The 12,589-nt window shown below is 32.4% G+C and overlaps 1 protein-coding gene and 1 long non-coding RNA gene across 2 annotated transcripts; one reads left to right on the top strand and one right to left on the bottom strand.

Annotated features, from left to right (window-relative positions):
* The first annotated feature begins 1,680 nt into the window (after positions 1 to 1,680).
* Positions 1,681 to 8,516, top strand: LOC143345774 (uncharacterized). Its single transcript, XR_013080309.1, has 3 exons — positions 1,681 to 1,817; positions 6,710 to 6,860; positions 6,950 to 8,516. It is a non-coding gene; the product is annotated as an uncharacterized LOC143345774 (long non-coding RNA).
* On the bottom strand, positions 2,320 to 9,272 carry LOC143345771 (angiotensin-converting enzyme). Its single transcript, XM_076773170.1, has 13 exons — positions 8,908 to 9,272; positions 6,208 to 6,395; positions 5,939 to 6,091; positions 5,787 to 5,868; positions 5,575 to 5,715; positions 5,301 to 5,483; positions 5,134 to 5,228; positions 4,919 to 5,070; positions 4,686 to 4,813; positions 4,354 to 4,600; positions 4,157 to 4,246; positions 3,900 to 4,007; positions 2,320 to 3,821 (listed from the first exon to the last, which is right to left on the bottom strand). Exons 2-13 carry the CDS (start codon positions 6,391 to 6,393, stop codon positions 3,221 to 3,223), a joined length of 2,166 nt encoding a protein of 721 aa, XP_076629285.1. The 5' UTR covers positions 6,394 to 6,395; positions 8,908 to 9,272; the 3' UTR covers positions 2,320 to 3,220.
* Positions 9,273 to 12,589: the final 3,317 nt, after the last annotated feature.

Below are 12,589 nucleotides of genomic sequence, written 5' to 3'. Positions count from 1 at the left end.
ATCGCAATCGTTCTTGAACAATATTGCTCTTCCAGCAATCGATTATAACATACCGACATATTTAAACGAAAAGAAAAAGACGAAAATTTCTTAGAACGTCAACATCTATACAAAACACGGTACGAAGCTTCTCGATTAGACGTAACCTTCGCATCGATTTTACGTGTTACAGAGGTCAATGACGTATTAGGTTCAACTATACTTTAGAAATGCATTAAGAAAGGAAGGAAACAGAAAATATCTCGATCCTGTTTTTTTTTTCTACGAGCCAGCGACACCGCATTCCTGCTGCTGATTATGTTAACACGGTAGAATAGAGGAACGCCCACACACTAGGTGTTAGAAAACGAGTCGATATTAGAGGCGGCTAAAGTACTCACGTTCATGGTGAAGGGACAGCTGACAGTCGATCCACGTAACACTCAACACTGCCACGAATTATGACATCGCACGGAATATCGTTAGAATAACACTATACAATTACAATGTAGCGGTATACCCATGTCACTTCTTAAAAATCACGAAGATGTACTTTCAGGAATGCATATTCTGAGTCACTCTGCCGAAGAGAGCCCCTCCCTGACTGCAACAACCCCTGTCTAGCTTTTGTCGCGCATGCTCCCGAATTCGACTGGTCGTTCGCAACGAAAGGGGATGTTTCCGTTCCTCGTTCTTAAGTTCCCTTCGCGTGCGTGCAATTTTAAGCACTATCGCCCCAAGTATCGTCGTTCGAAACCATGCAAAGGGAGTAACAATAAGACACTGTTAATGACCTGGCCATCCCTTAACGTTTTGAGGTTATGCTGCGCATGTCCGAGCACCCTCTCCAACCGTCGATGATCGAACAACTGATCCACGGTATTCTTTCTCTCTCGATTCACCAAATATTTCTAGATATCCTTTGTTCGACCAAACTACCAGTGGTATTACACATGTATGAGTAATCACTCAACGATAACAGCGAACGAGGAATTATTCTCGAGAGCGATATGATTTTTCAAAGAGAATGCATGATCGTATCACGATTCCAAACCGACTTCGCCTTATATTGATTTTCTGCGCTTTGATATCCGTGGTCGCAAAGGTTGTTACTTCGTCGCATGACCTGTACCTTATGCTTGAAGCACAACTGCAAATAAAGAGCAATAGTAAGGAACAGTCTCTTGTTCGAGACATTGTTTGAATAAAATTTTACATAACATGTGCAAGCAGATTTATGTAACAACATAGTAGAAATATTTAAAAAATTTGTATGAATATAAAGAGATCGCTGTTATACCCATTACTTCTTGTTCTTTAATTTTGTGCTTCAAAAGGAATTTGAAAATAGCGCCACTTGGTTCCGCGAATCGTGAACTATCTGTATATGTATAGCTATTTAGTTGGTAATAGAAAAACGAGATATTTTATAGTTATCATATTCAGGCAAAATTCTTTATTATTGTGTGGTAAATAATATAGTTATTTCATTATTTTCTGAATATGAATTTCGTTCTGTATGCTAATCAGTCAAAACATAGCATTTTTGTAGATAGACCAATTAATTTCATAGTTAAAATTCAACCTTAGTATATTAGTTCGTAATATTTAAATCGATACGCGTCAGCAAACAATCCTCTACGAAAGATCAATACCTCTCGTTAAATCGTTCGTATTAGATAAGTGTTGGATTAAAGGTCAATGAAAGCAATAATAAGACATCAAATTAAATGTAAAAAATACAGATATCGATTTTTGGATCTTCATTCGGATATCTTCACATTGGATGGCGGATACGCTTCTTCCAGGCCGCTTTTTGTTTTCTGGACGAAACCAACGTACGTAAATTAATTCATACGTATGTATTATATACTTTTGTATTTTTAGTACGGAATTGTTTCTCGTGTATAAAAACTTAATGAAAACGTTTCTTTTCAATTGATATTTGAAAAGATGCTAAAAGTTTATACGTGTATGTATATTGGGACATAAGTTTGGACTTTAAGTATGCATATTTTGGTTAAACTTATAAAAGATTGAAGTCTAAAGAAGTGCTGATACAGTCAAGACAGCATTGTCGATATATGTATGTATGATCTTTAGTATGCGTGAGTTAGCATAGTGAACAGTGGTTCTCAATGGAAATAATCAGATGAAATTCAACTACTCTTTTATCTGTTATATAACAGTCGAGCTAATTTTTCTAAAGATTTTATTCACTTTTATGATATATAAAATATAGTTCTCTCGGTTTTAGTATAAAAACATATTTACAAGGTTGTAAATCAATTTTGTACCAGAACAATATTTTATTAGCTTATCTTGCTAGGTACAAAATAAATACTTTTATAAAAAATATAAATCTTCCATACAATTCATTGTATATGTATAAATGGTGCACACATATGCAAGTATCGTACACGGTAATGTAATGGTAGAAAAATAAGTCACACATTCTACTGGTTTTATGATATGTTAGATGTTATGGTGGCTACACGCATTCGTGTATTCGCTATTTCATTCTAGAACTATGTAAATGATTATGTACAAGCCTTATATGAATTTGAGTGTATACTACACATACAGCATTCCAGAAACGTTATTAAAATATATTTTTTAAAGGTTCTACAGAAAAATGTAAGGAATACACTTTTTTATGCATTAAAAAATAATCATTTATAGTTTGGCATATTTGTAGAGGAACTGTTGTGCTTGGGAACTATTATATACGTATATAACATATATATGTTATGATAATTTCGTATGTAATATTTCTTTTCTATTCTTAAGGCATATATATATTTGAATTGCAATGTACGAATTGTGTTACACAAAAAAAAAAAAGCGCATTTGATAAAGTATCAATTTTTATCCTGAAATAGTATTATGCATAGTATATGTGTACATGTCACAATTTAAAGTAAATAAGTTTGTTTGAATCGATTAATACTTATCACCTCGTCTGTTTTTAAGCTCTAATTCTCGTTGTTGATATTCTTTCTGCTGTATAGCGTTCAGTATGCAAATTATAACGAGACTAGTGTTAAACAAAATTCAATTTCTGCAAATAATCTCCACTTGTCTCAGTAACAACAGTAAGGAATGTACAATGACGAATATTGTAAATTAGTAAATGTCTTTCTAGACGAAAGACTTTAAAACAATAACTTATTTGGGCAAAAACTTCCTTAGAAATTAAATGCAAGAATAAATACACTCTTTTTAATGCTGAAGGATACTGTTAAACATATCGTCTATTTTTTGGCGTTTTACGACATCTTTGTCTTCCAAAAATTGCAATTATACAAATAACTATCGTAGCTAAAAGTACTGCACCTACAGCCCACACTGCTTTACTAGTATTAATCTTTGGTTTCGTATCTTGGTCAGCGTCTGTGTTATCGAGTAGTGACTCATCTAAAGGAACTTTAGTTGACGCTTCTGACTTTTCATGATTTTCTGACTTCTCTTCTTGTCCATGTATCGACGATTTAGATTCTGAATTCTTATTACCATTTACTACGGTGTTTATATTGCTTCTTCCATTGTTTTTGTTTGTCATTTCATTCTTTATGACTACGCTTTTTGATGTGGTACTAGTAGTAATAACAGTAGTTGTTGAAGGGGCATTAAATTCTTCAATAACTTTTTTTTTTAGTTCATCGAACTCAGACTCCTTAGCGGTAAATGCTTTATATTCGAAATTTTCTTCCCACTCATCAATGAAATCTTCTAATGGAGAGAAAAATGATAGAAGTGGATCAGACGAGATATAGTCTATTCCTAGAAATTTGTCGAGCACTCTCGTCCAATCGTCTGCCCCTCCTTGTCGAATCATTTTGCTGTTAACAAAATAATAAATTCTTAATTTTTTTTATATAAAAGAAAATATCAAATTGACAGTCGTAAACGATACATACACGAACTCAGCTTTAATTTGTTTTTCTAAGATTGAATCATATCTGACTTCTGTGGACTCCATCAAGTATTGATAAAATTGAAATGCAAGAATTGTGCCGGTCAATTTCCTACAAAAGTGAATCTTCCATTAACATTTGTGTGTAAATTATATCATTTTTAATATCCATGACATTTATTCGAAAGCCACGATGATTAACGTTAATTCCGGTCGCGAAAGCCTCAAATCTTATATTATCTTGTTTGTATTACTACTTACGGTAGATATGGCTTGTTGCTAGTAACATAGTCATCATCTAAAAAGGTGGGTGTTCCAATTCCATTGTAACTCAGTCCTTCATATTCTTGCCTTAAATAAATTTTGTTTAAATTTGCGTTAAAACAAGATTTATAATGTATTCTAAATTAAGATTTGAATTATTTGTACGTTATATTAATATTCGAATAAATTAATACCTGTATTTCCACCAGGATGATACTACATCCTCTGGATTTGTAATGCCAGTTTCTATAACATTAATTCTCCACATATCTACTGACATGTAATAAGCAAGACGCGGCAATGTATTCAATGCAGTTATCATTAAAGACACAATTAAATGTTGATCATTATCAGTAGAATTATCCATAATATGTGTGTAATTTAACCAAGCAGGACTGGCTGCTAAGATACCAAAAAGTTCTGACACACCTATTTCTAAGGCTGGAAAAAATACAAATATATCTTAATATTATCTAAAATTGATTTTAAAAATGTTCGATGTCTCTTCTTTAAATGTTATTCTTACCAGAATATCTATTAGCTGTATTAAGTACAGGAATAGTCTCTACCGACATTTGATTGTATAAAATCTTTCCTATATCTTTATGAGCAGAGAGGAAGTTGCTTATAGTAGGCTCAAAGCAAGTAGATACTCTGTAGAGTAAATGTTCAAAATTACATATAAGAGAATTTTGGAAATGTATATAGAACAAACTTATTTACTAAATTATTTGAAGTACTTAATCATAAAACATATACCTCATAATACCTTCTTTACAAAAATTAATTAATTTTGATGGGCATTGTCGATTAAACTGACTTCTATCCCAAAAATCAGCATGTGGAACTTGATTCAACATTTGTGTGCCCATAGCAGAAGCAGCTTTATATAATGATTTCCCAATAAGTTTCTAAAAAAAAATTTAATTAGTAGATTATTCAATTTAGATATTACCAAAGTAACCATTCTTTACCCTTTTCCAAAGATTCATTTTTATATTATACATTAAATCTGGATAAGGTGTTACATCAACTGATATGGGAGTCCAATCACTTCCTTGTAGGGACCCTTTTACAGAAGATTATAGTTTTCAATTGAAAGTTGTTGAACTAGTCTATGATTATTATAATATTAACTTACCAAGTAAATGAGCTGGTATTGTTTCATTCATGGTAATATTATACTTGTGGGATAAATTATTTCCAATAAATTTCAATACTTTTTTATGAAGATTCTCAATTTTACTCCATTCATATTTAATTTTGTTATAACCATCACTGTATCCACTTAAGAGTTCCCAATACTCTGTAACATCTTTGGCACCTAAAACAAAATCAATGATATATTTACATTCAATCAAATTAAATGATTACAGTATATAGAAAAATTGTAAATTGCTTTTTGAGGTACTAACCATTTGCTTTGGCAGCTTTATCAACAAGTGGGAACATAGTTGTAAAATTCTTAACTAATGGAAATAATTTTTGATGCCAAGCTGTCCAAATACTGTTTTTACTCTCAACATTATTATTACGAGATAGTACTTGTTCTACATCTAAAAACATTTATATTTTACATACTAACATGGTCTACATGTTCTTTCTCCTTAGTAAATGAAATTAATACCTTTGTGTGTGTAATTGTTCAAAACACCTGTATGAACTGTAGATAATCTTAACAATTCCACTACCCCAGCAAAGTGAATAAGCTATACAAAATAAAACTATTTAAAATCTTTTAAAATTTTTTAAAATCAATTTCACTAAAAATCATCTTACTGTTTCAAAATCTTCACTCTCCAAGAGATCATCACCTGCTTTATCAATAACATCATATTTGTGTTGTAAAGATAGATCATTAAGCTTTGTAATATTAGTAATTTCTTCCTTTTGTGTATTTTTAAAAGCAGCATAAGAAATTAATTTTTCTTCCTATAATTCGGAAAAACAAATATATTCGAAAGTTTTCTTGATCCAAAAATTTATATAAATGAATTCAAAAGCGCATAGATACATTTATATTGCATTTATTTTTATCAGAAATTTACCCATATTGATAGTGTTTTATTCGACGGAGAATTAATGAATGCCCATTCTGCATCGGATGTATTGTTACAAGCATCCTCGTAATCAAATTCGATTAATTCTATGAAAACTTTGGCGACGTCATTTTTCAATGATGTAGTCGCGCAAACCACAAAACTAAAGATTATCCAAGTCCATTGTGATGGCATCCCTTTGTGATAAAAAAAATACACATCATACATAAAAATGAATTGAAATTATTAATTTACGAGAAAAATATTTCGCCGAAAACGATATTTGTTTGGAATCTTTCAAGTGTTTACCAAATTTACAACACCGTTATTATGAATATTCAATTTTCTTGTTACTGAGAAGTCTTACGAGTTTGTTAGTTTACTAAACAGAAACTATATTAGTCATCCTTGCAGTTAGTCATTTTATTACGGGAATTTCATATTTATTTTTAACTTATTCCTTATCGGGAACAAGAGGGAATGAAAAGATGTTTTTGTTTTGTTTTCGCAGGAATCTGTTTTCAAAGAAACTGCAGGAAGTCATGATGTTAGTATTCATTATGCGTAAAACGCACAGAATGAACAGTTTCGAGGAATCGGTCAATTCAGCTCTGTTTTATACCAAAAATAATAGAAAAAAACGCTTGGAACTCGGAAACAAGGTCAGACAGAATCCATATTTATTATATTTGAGTGTTGACTTTACCCCTAAAGTTCTGTCTACTAATAATACATTTTTTAATGGATAAAGTATATGTAAATTTGTTACGAATACGCCGCTTGACCTTTACCTATGTGCCTTGATTATGTGTCACTTGTTGTTCACATAAGGCATTACGAAGCGAACCTCTAACGTAAGTTAAGAATCATGATCGAGGTTCGTAAATCCTCTACCATCCGATTGGTCACACGGCTACTACATATTTAATTGTTTCCAATTTGGCATGCGTCTGTGCCCAAGCAAATGATTACAATCACAGGCCATTCTGAGACTTTATTGACACGTTGAATTGAGCTAATATCGATCCTTTGTTACGAAGACAGTGTATTATATTTGATGGCGCCAAAGAAAATTGTGGGAACGTGTTAAGATTTTGCATAGTTTCACTTAACGATTAATTAGTCGAATATAAACTCATTTTTTTAAATTAGCGTCACGTCTACTCGCTATTTTATTTTTATAGAATTTATTTAAAATAATATAAATGTGTATTTTATTCCTATTGTTTTATAAGTTTAGTTTGTAAATCTTTTAAACGTGGAATTTTCTTCCCATTAACCGTAAAGAAGTTGACTCATGAGTTCCAGTTTTCGCAGAATTTAAACGTACGATATGATGCACAATGTACACGATTTACATTATACTGTTTGGTCTCATATGCAAAAATTAACTGTTCATCGATAAGTTACATGTTTTGAATTGTTGTGTATATGGATTAAACAAGCACTGATTATATAATGTTATATATGACATTACACATAAACTGAATTGTTCAATTAATTTTACGATATTTGAACGAATTTACTTCGTATAATTAAACGTATTACATATTACTATTTCAAAATTTTCATTCTATTATCGAACCTACGCATTTTGCAAAACAATTACTAACTTTACCATTGTTGATTTATATTACGCGGACGTTATAATCCGTGTAGGTCGTTTCAATGCGTGCAAATGTCATCTCTTTTATTATCGTTAAAGCACATACTACAAAAAAAAAAAGAAAATGGAATAAATCGCTTTGTGTACGAACTAGTTCGACTGGTACTGTGTGCATCGTTATGAATTTATGTAAAATTTTTATTCTTTTCCATAAACACGTCCAGATGACCGTGTATAGAAAAAGAAACGTTCATTCTTCGGATGAAAGATACCTTTGTAAGCTCCACACATTTTCGTAGAATGAAAGATACTTTCCCGTTTATTAGAAACGCAGCATCTGATAAATTTACGCAACGCATAATTTTACAAAAAAATTAATTACGAAGAGCAGCAATGGTGGTACATTATTATATATAATTGACATACATCTTGTTCAAATTAAAACCTGAACGTTGTGCATGAATATTAAGTGGAAATTAGAAATTGTGTAAATAGCTGTGTAACTGCAACACATCTACAATCGATAACTGCATACAGCTGTATCAATATGTTAGTGTGATCATACGTGCTATGCCTAAATTACGTGATTTCGGTAACACTATATAAATAGAATTGTTTAACTCGGCAAATAACAAGATATTGCAATAATAACATTTAAGTATCGAACCTGATAAATTTAAACTACGTACATAAAGTCACATTTTAACTTTTGTGGTATTAAGATTTAAAAGTCGAACGCCTATAGGCGTTCACCGCATGTTCAACACGCATTAAACGTTTATTGTCTAAAGAGATGTATTATTATATTCTTGGCTCTTTAATCGCTATTCGGATTATACCAACGAATGTATTTCGTTCCGATTTGTTTTGTGTATTTTACTACGGTATTCAAGATGTTTCTAGTTGACAGAATTGTTGAATATCAACAAAAAAAATTGAACGATTACAAATGCAATTAAATTAATTCACATTAAAGTATTTCATTTCCTCTACTTTTTCAATGATTTTCAATTGTGAACAGTTTATTTACGTACGAAGGATCAATTCTTACTTGGATCTGTGTCAAGAAAATAGATTTAGTTTAGTTTCCCAAACTTGCTTACCTTTTCTGGCCGAGCGTCACTTCGCTCGACGTTCACGTTTCACTTCTTTTTCGATGAGCACCTTTGGTATGTATGCAACAGAGATCGACTGTGCGAAAATGACAGAGAACATAGAGTGTTGATCAAAGGCAGCTCGCGTCCTTTCCGTAACTTTTCGACTTCAAAAACAAATGAGCAATTTTGGGCGAAAAATTCGTTGTTCTAAATGAGAAATTACCGGTTAACGCGGTCCTGCGGGTGTGCACGATCTTGAATGAACTATTTCACCCTTATCTCACTGCGAGACGTATAACGCATCGCACGTTCACTCTATGACTATTTGTACAAAGTTCGCACGATCCAAATTCCTTCGCATCATGCCACTTCACTTCAGTGGCAGTGCGTTACTGTGGTGCGTGACGTGACACATGGTCTTCGGGAATGCAGTTTCACAGAGATTGTACACCTTCCAACGATTTCGTAATTCCTGATGCGTAGACATAACTTATGTAGATAAGTGACGTATCATGGTCGTCAATGTAGGAATCTGGGTTACTTTACTTCTCTGTCGATACATCCTCTTTCAGATACAATTCCTACTGACCGTGTTTACTGCGCTTCTCTCTTACAATAGCTATGTGCGTCTGTGTGTGTACTTTTTATTTGCAGAGAATCAGTAATTCTGTACATCTTATGAAACGTTTCTGAATTTTTAGAACATGCTCGAAATCGAAAATTAATCGTAGCAATAGATGTATATTTTGTAATACTTTCAAATGTCTAGTAAAGGGGATTAAATAAAATTGAAATACGATTTGCAGCACCCTCTGGTAAGTGATATCAGAAGTTTCAGGGAACCGTTATGAGTATGTAGTATGCAGTCATATTTAATGTGTTTTCTGTGGTACGATATTCACTGTTCAAACGTCGGCGTGCATCAGCGTAATTGTACAGTTTTATTACGTGAATATTTATATTATAAAAGTATGTTATAAATTTTTGGTTCGGTAAAAGAATGTTTGACCAATTAGAATTAGTTCTCAGGAATGGCTGTAAACGGATCCGGATACGCAGAACGTGTATCGATATCGAAATTTATTTCGTTATATTACAATCAAACAGTAAGCTAAGAAATTTATACACGGTTATTATTCCCTTCACCATGTTAAATTCATAAAAATACGTATATATAATATGCTTGGAACAATAAAAATCTTTCACATGAAATTTTTTATTAGAATCTATTACGTATCTTTTGTGTCTATTACGTGTGATATTTTACTATACAAATTTACAAATCTTCGTAGTCTTTGGGAATCTTTCTGCTTCGTGTCACTGACCGCGTATTTTCAGTAATAGGAGACGAACGATAGTCACAGTTCCCGGAAAGAACGTCGACAGAAAATAAACTTGTCGAAAATTATTGAAGCCAGTCGACGAACGGTTCGAATCAGCATCAGTTGTGTTTTGTCTTATTTACATCAGGAGAACCTCGTAATTCTCATAATACTGACATTATAATTTACATTATAAAATATTTCGACCGTTAGCATTACGTAGGAATCGTATGATAGATCGAGATATATCGAGAAACGGTTTCTTCGCATAGTAACAAGGGCAAATTGTGGCGAAAATATCATTTAGAAACAAAATTTTGGTCTTGAATCTTTTGTAGTCGTATTTTCTACCTAAAACATCTATTGAGACGATAAAACTATTCGAAATCTGACGCTTAATCCTTTTTTCTAAAAAATATCGAAAATCGAAGATATTGAATCTTCCCCCTCCTGCCACCTAGTTCGCGATGTCGCTGCTAATGCCCGGCGTAGCCATTCGTAACGAAGAAATTGGCGCGATAAGACGTGTTTGTAAGTCGGCAGTTTTACAGATAGTAAGGACAGCTAATTACTTTTCATTTAATTACTATTACTCTCTATCACTCCCTAGCAGTACCTTTGTTTAATATTAATACATTTCTATCACGAATTGAGTCGAAATCGTAAAGAAAGTTGAATCGGTTTCGTGGGATTTTTCCGACATCTAACCGAGGTCACTCGTTATTATATTCCTTTAAATATAATTATATACAAAGTCGTACAACATATTTCAAGTTCAATTATTGTTTAATTGTGGTATAGACACATTTATATTGACGCATTTAATCGAAATACGTATTTTATTTCTGTTACAGTTTCTGATTTCATCTTGGGGACGCCACCGACTATGGCGCCACCGTAACGGATTCTTGGTTCGATCTAATTCATTATTGGTAAAATCTAATTCAATATAGTAATTAATAGTAATCGTATGTATATTTACTCATATTTTTTTGTTTCTTTATTGAATTTTCTTCGTAAAGTACAATATGCAATTGCGTAACAAGTCAGTGTTAAGATTAAATAAGAATTCGTCCATTTCGTTTTGTAACGGTCGCGTTGATTTCAAATGGGCGGGAGTCAGTAATGGCGTCGGTAGATATGGACGGACAATTGGAAGTATCTATATTTTACTGTATTTTACATTATACTTTACAGTTTAAAAGAACAGTATTTCCTTTGATACACATTAAATTTAGAAAAAAGAGAGAAATAGGAAAGCACACGATGCTTGTTCAACTAACCCAATTCTTTCAGGAATTTTGATGACCGCGCGCAATGCGGTTAATAGAGTCACTTTTTCGTAAAATAGTTGTTATTTTTTGAAGCACAGTTGCTTCAAATAGAGTTGCGTTTACAATTTAGGCATACGTGGAAGTCGAGTCAGTGTCTATTGCGTATTTAAAAATTTTTTCCAGAGCATCGTGGCTCTTTTTATTTTATAAATCGCGACAGTAGAGCCAATTGTTCGCCGTCTTTGATTTTCGGTCGCGTCAGGATTCTATTCACTTCACTATTATTTTCAATTATTCCTTTGAAAATTAGAAATGCTCGTTACCGGTTTTAGAGTCAGTGAATCACTAAAGAGGAATTTTGGGCGATAGTCTGAGAATGAAAAGTGTAAGTATCTTTGTATTTTTTTTTATATATATTCAGAAAAGAATTCCTGTTTCTAAAGTTTTTTAAAAGCAGACTCTAATGTTTTCTATTTTTAGTATCGTATCCATAGGTTCAACAACATCGACAACGATTCACTATCATCGACAACGGTTCACCAACATCGACAACGATTCACCACCGACGTACTTGATCGCATTCTACGATCGGTGAGTTTTTAACATTTTTTGTTCCTCTGATCCCCAATCATGTCATAGGACGAAAGGTCCGAATTGACACGGGTGATCAGTTGTATACGTGGTTTTGACGAGTATTGTGACCACGGGTATTTTCAATACCCGTGACTAGTAACTTATATTATTTAGTTCAGGCTAGGGTCTTCTTGTGCGTCGCGTTTTTTATCATGATAAATGTTGCATATTAAATGAATATAAGCATGTAATGCAGTAATATTAAAATATAAATCTTAATTACAATAAAATTGCACAATAATATTTATAATACGAATGTTTTGCTTTTCATTACATTCATTATACAATGAATGTTCTGTTGTTAATATTGTTCACATATTAAATGTTGGTCTCCTTTTATATTTTTCTCATTTCATGTTAAAGCATAAATTGATGATCATGGAAAATATTATAGACTTTTGTTACTCGTTTAAAAATATAATGTTGATTTCATGCACAAGAAGGTATTTCGCGATGGGT

Source organism: Colletes latitarsis, chromosome 9, assembly GCF_051014445.1.
Source record: "Colletes latitarsis isolate SP2378_abdomen chromosome 9, iyColLati1, whole genome shotgun sequence".
NCBI classification, from domain to species: domain Eukaryota; kingdom Metazoa; phylum Arthropoda; class Insecta; order Hymenoptera; family Colletidae; genus Colletes; species Colletes latitarsis.
This window is presented reverse-complemented; position numbering and strand designations above follow the sequence as displayed.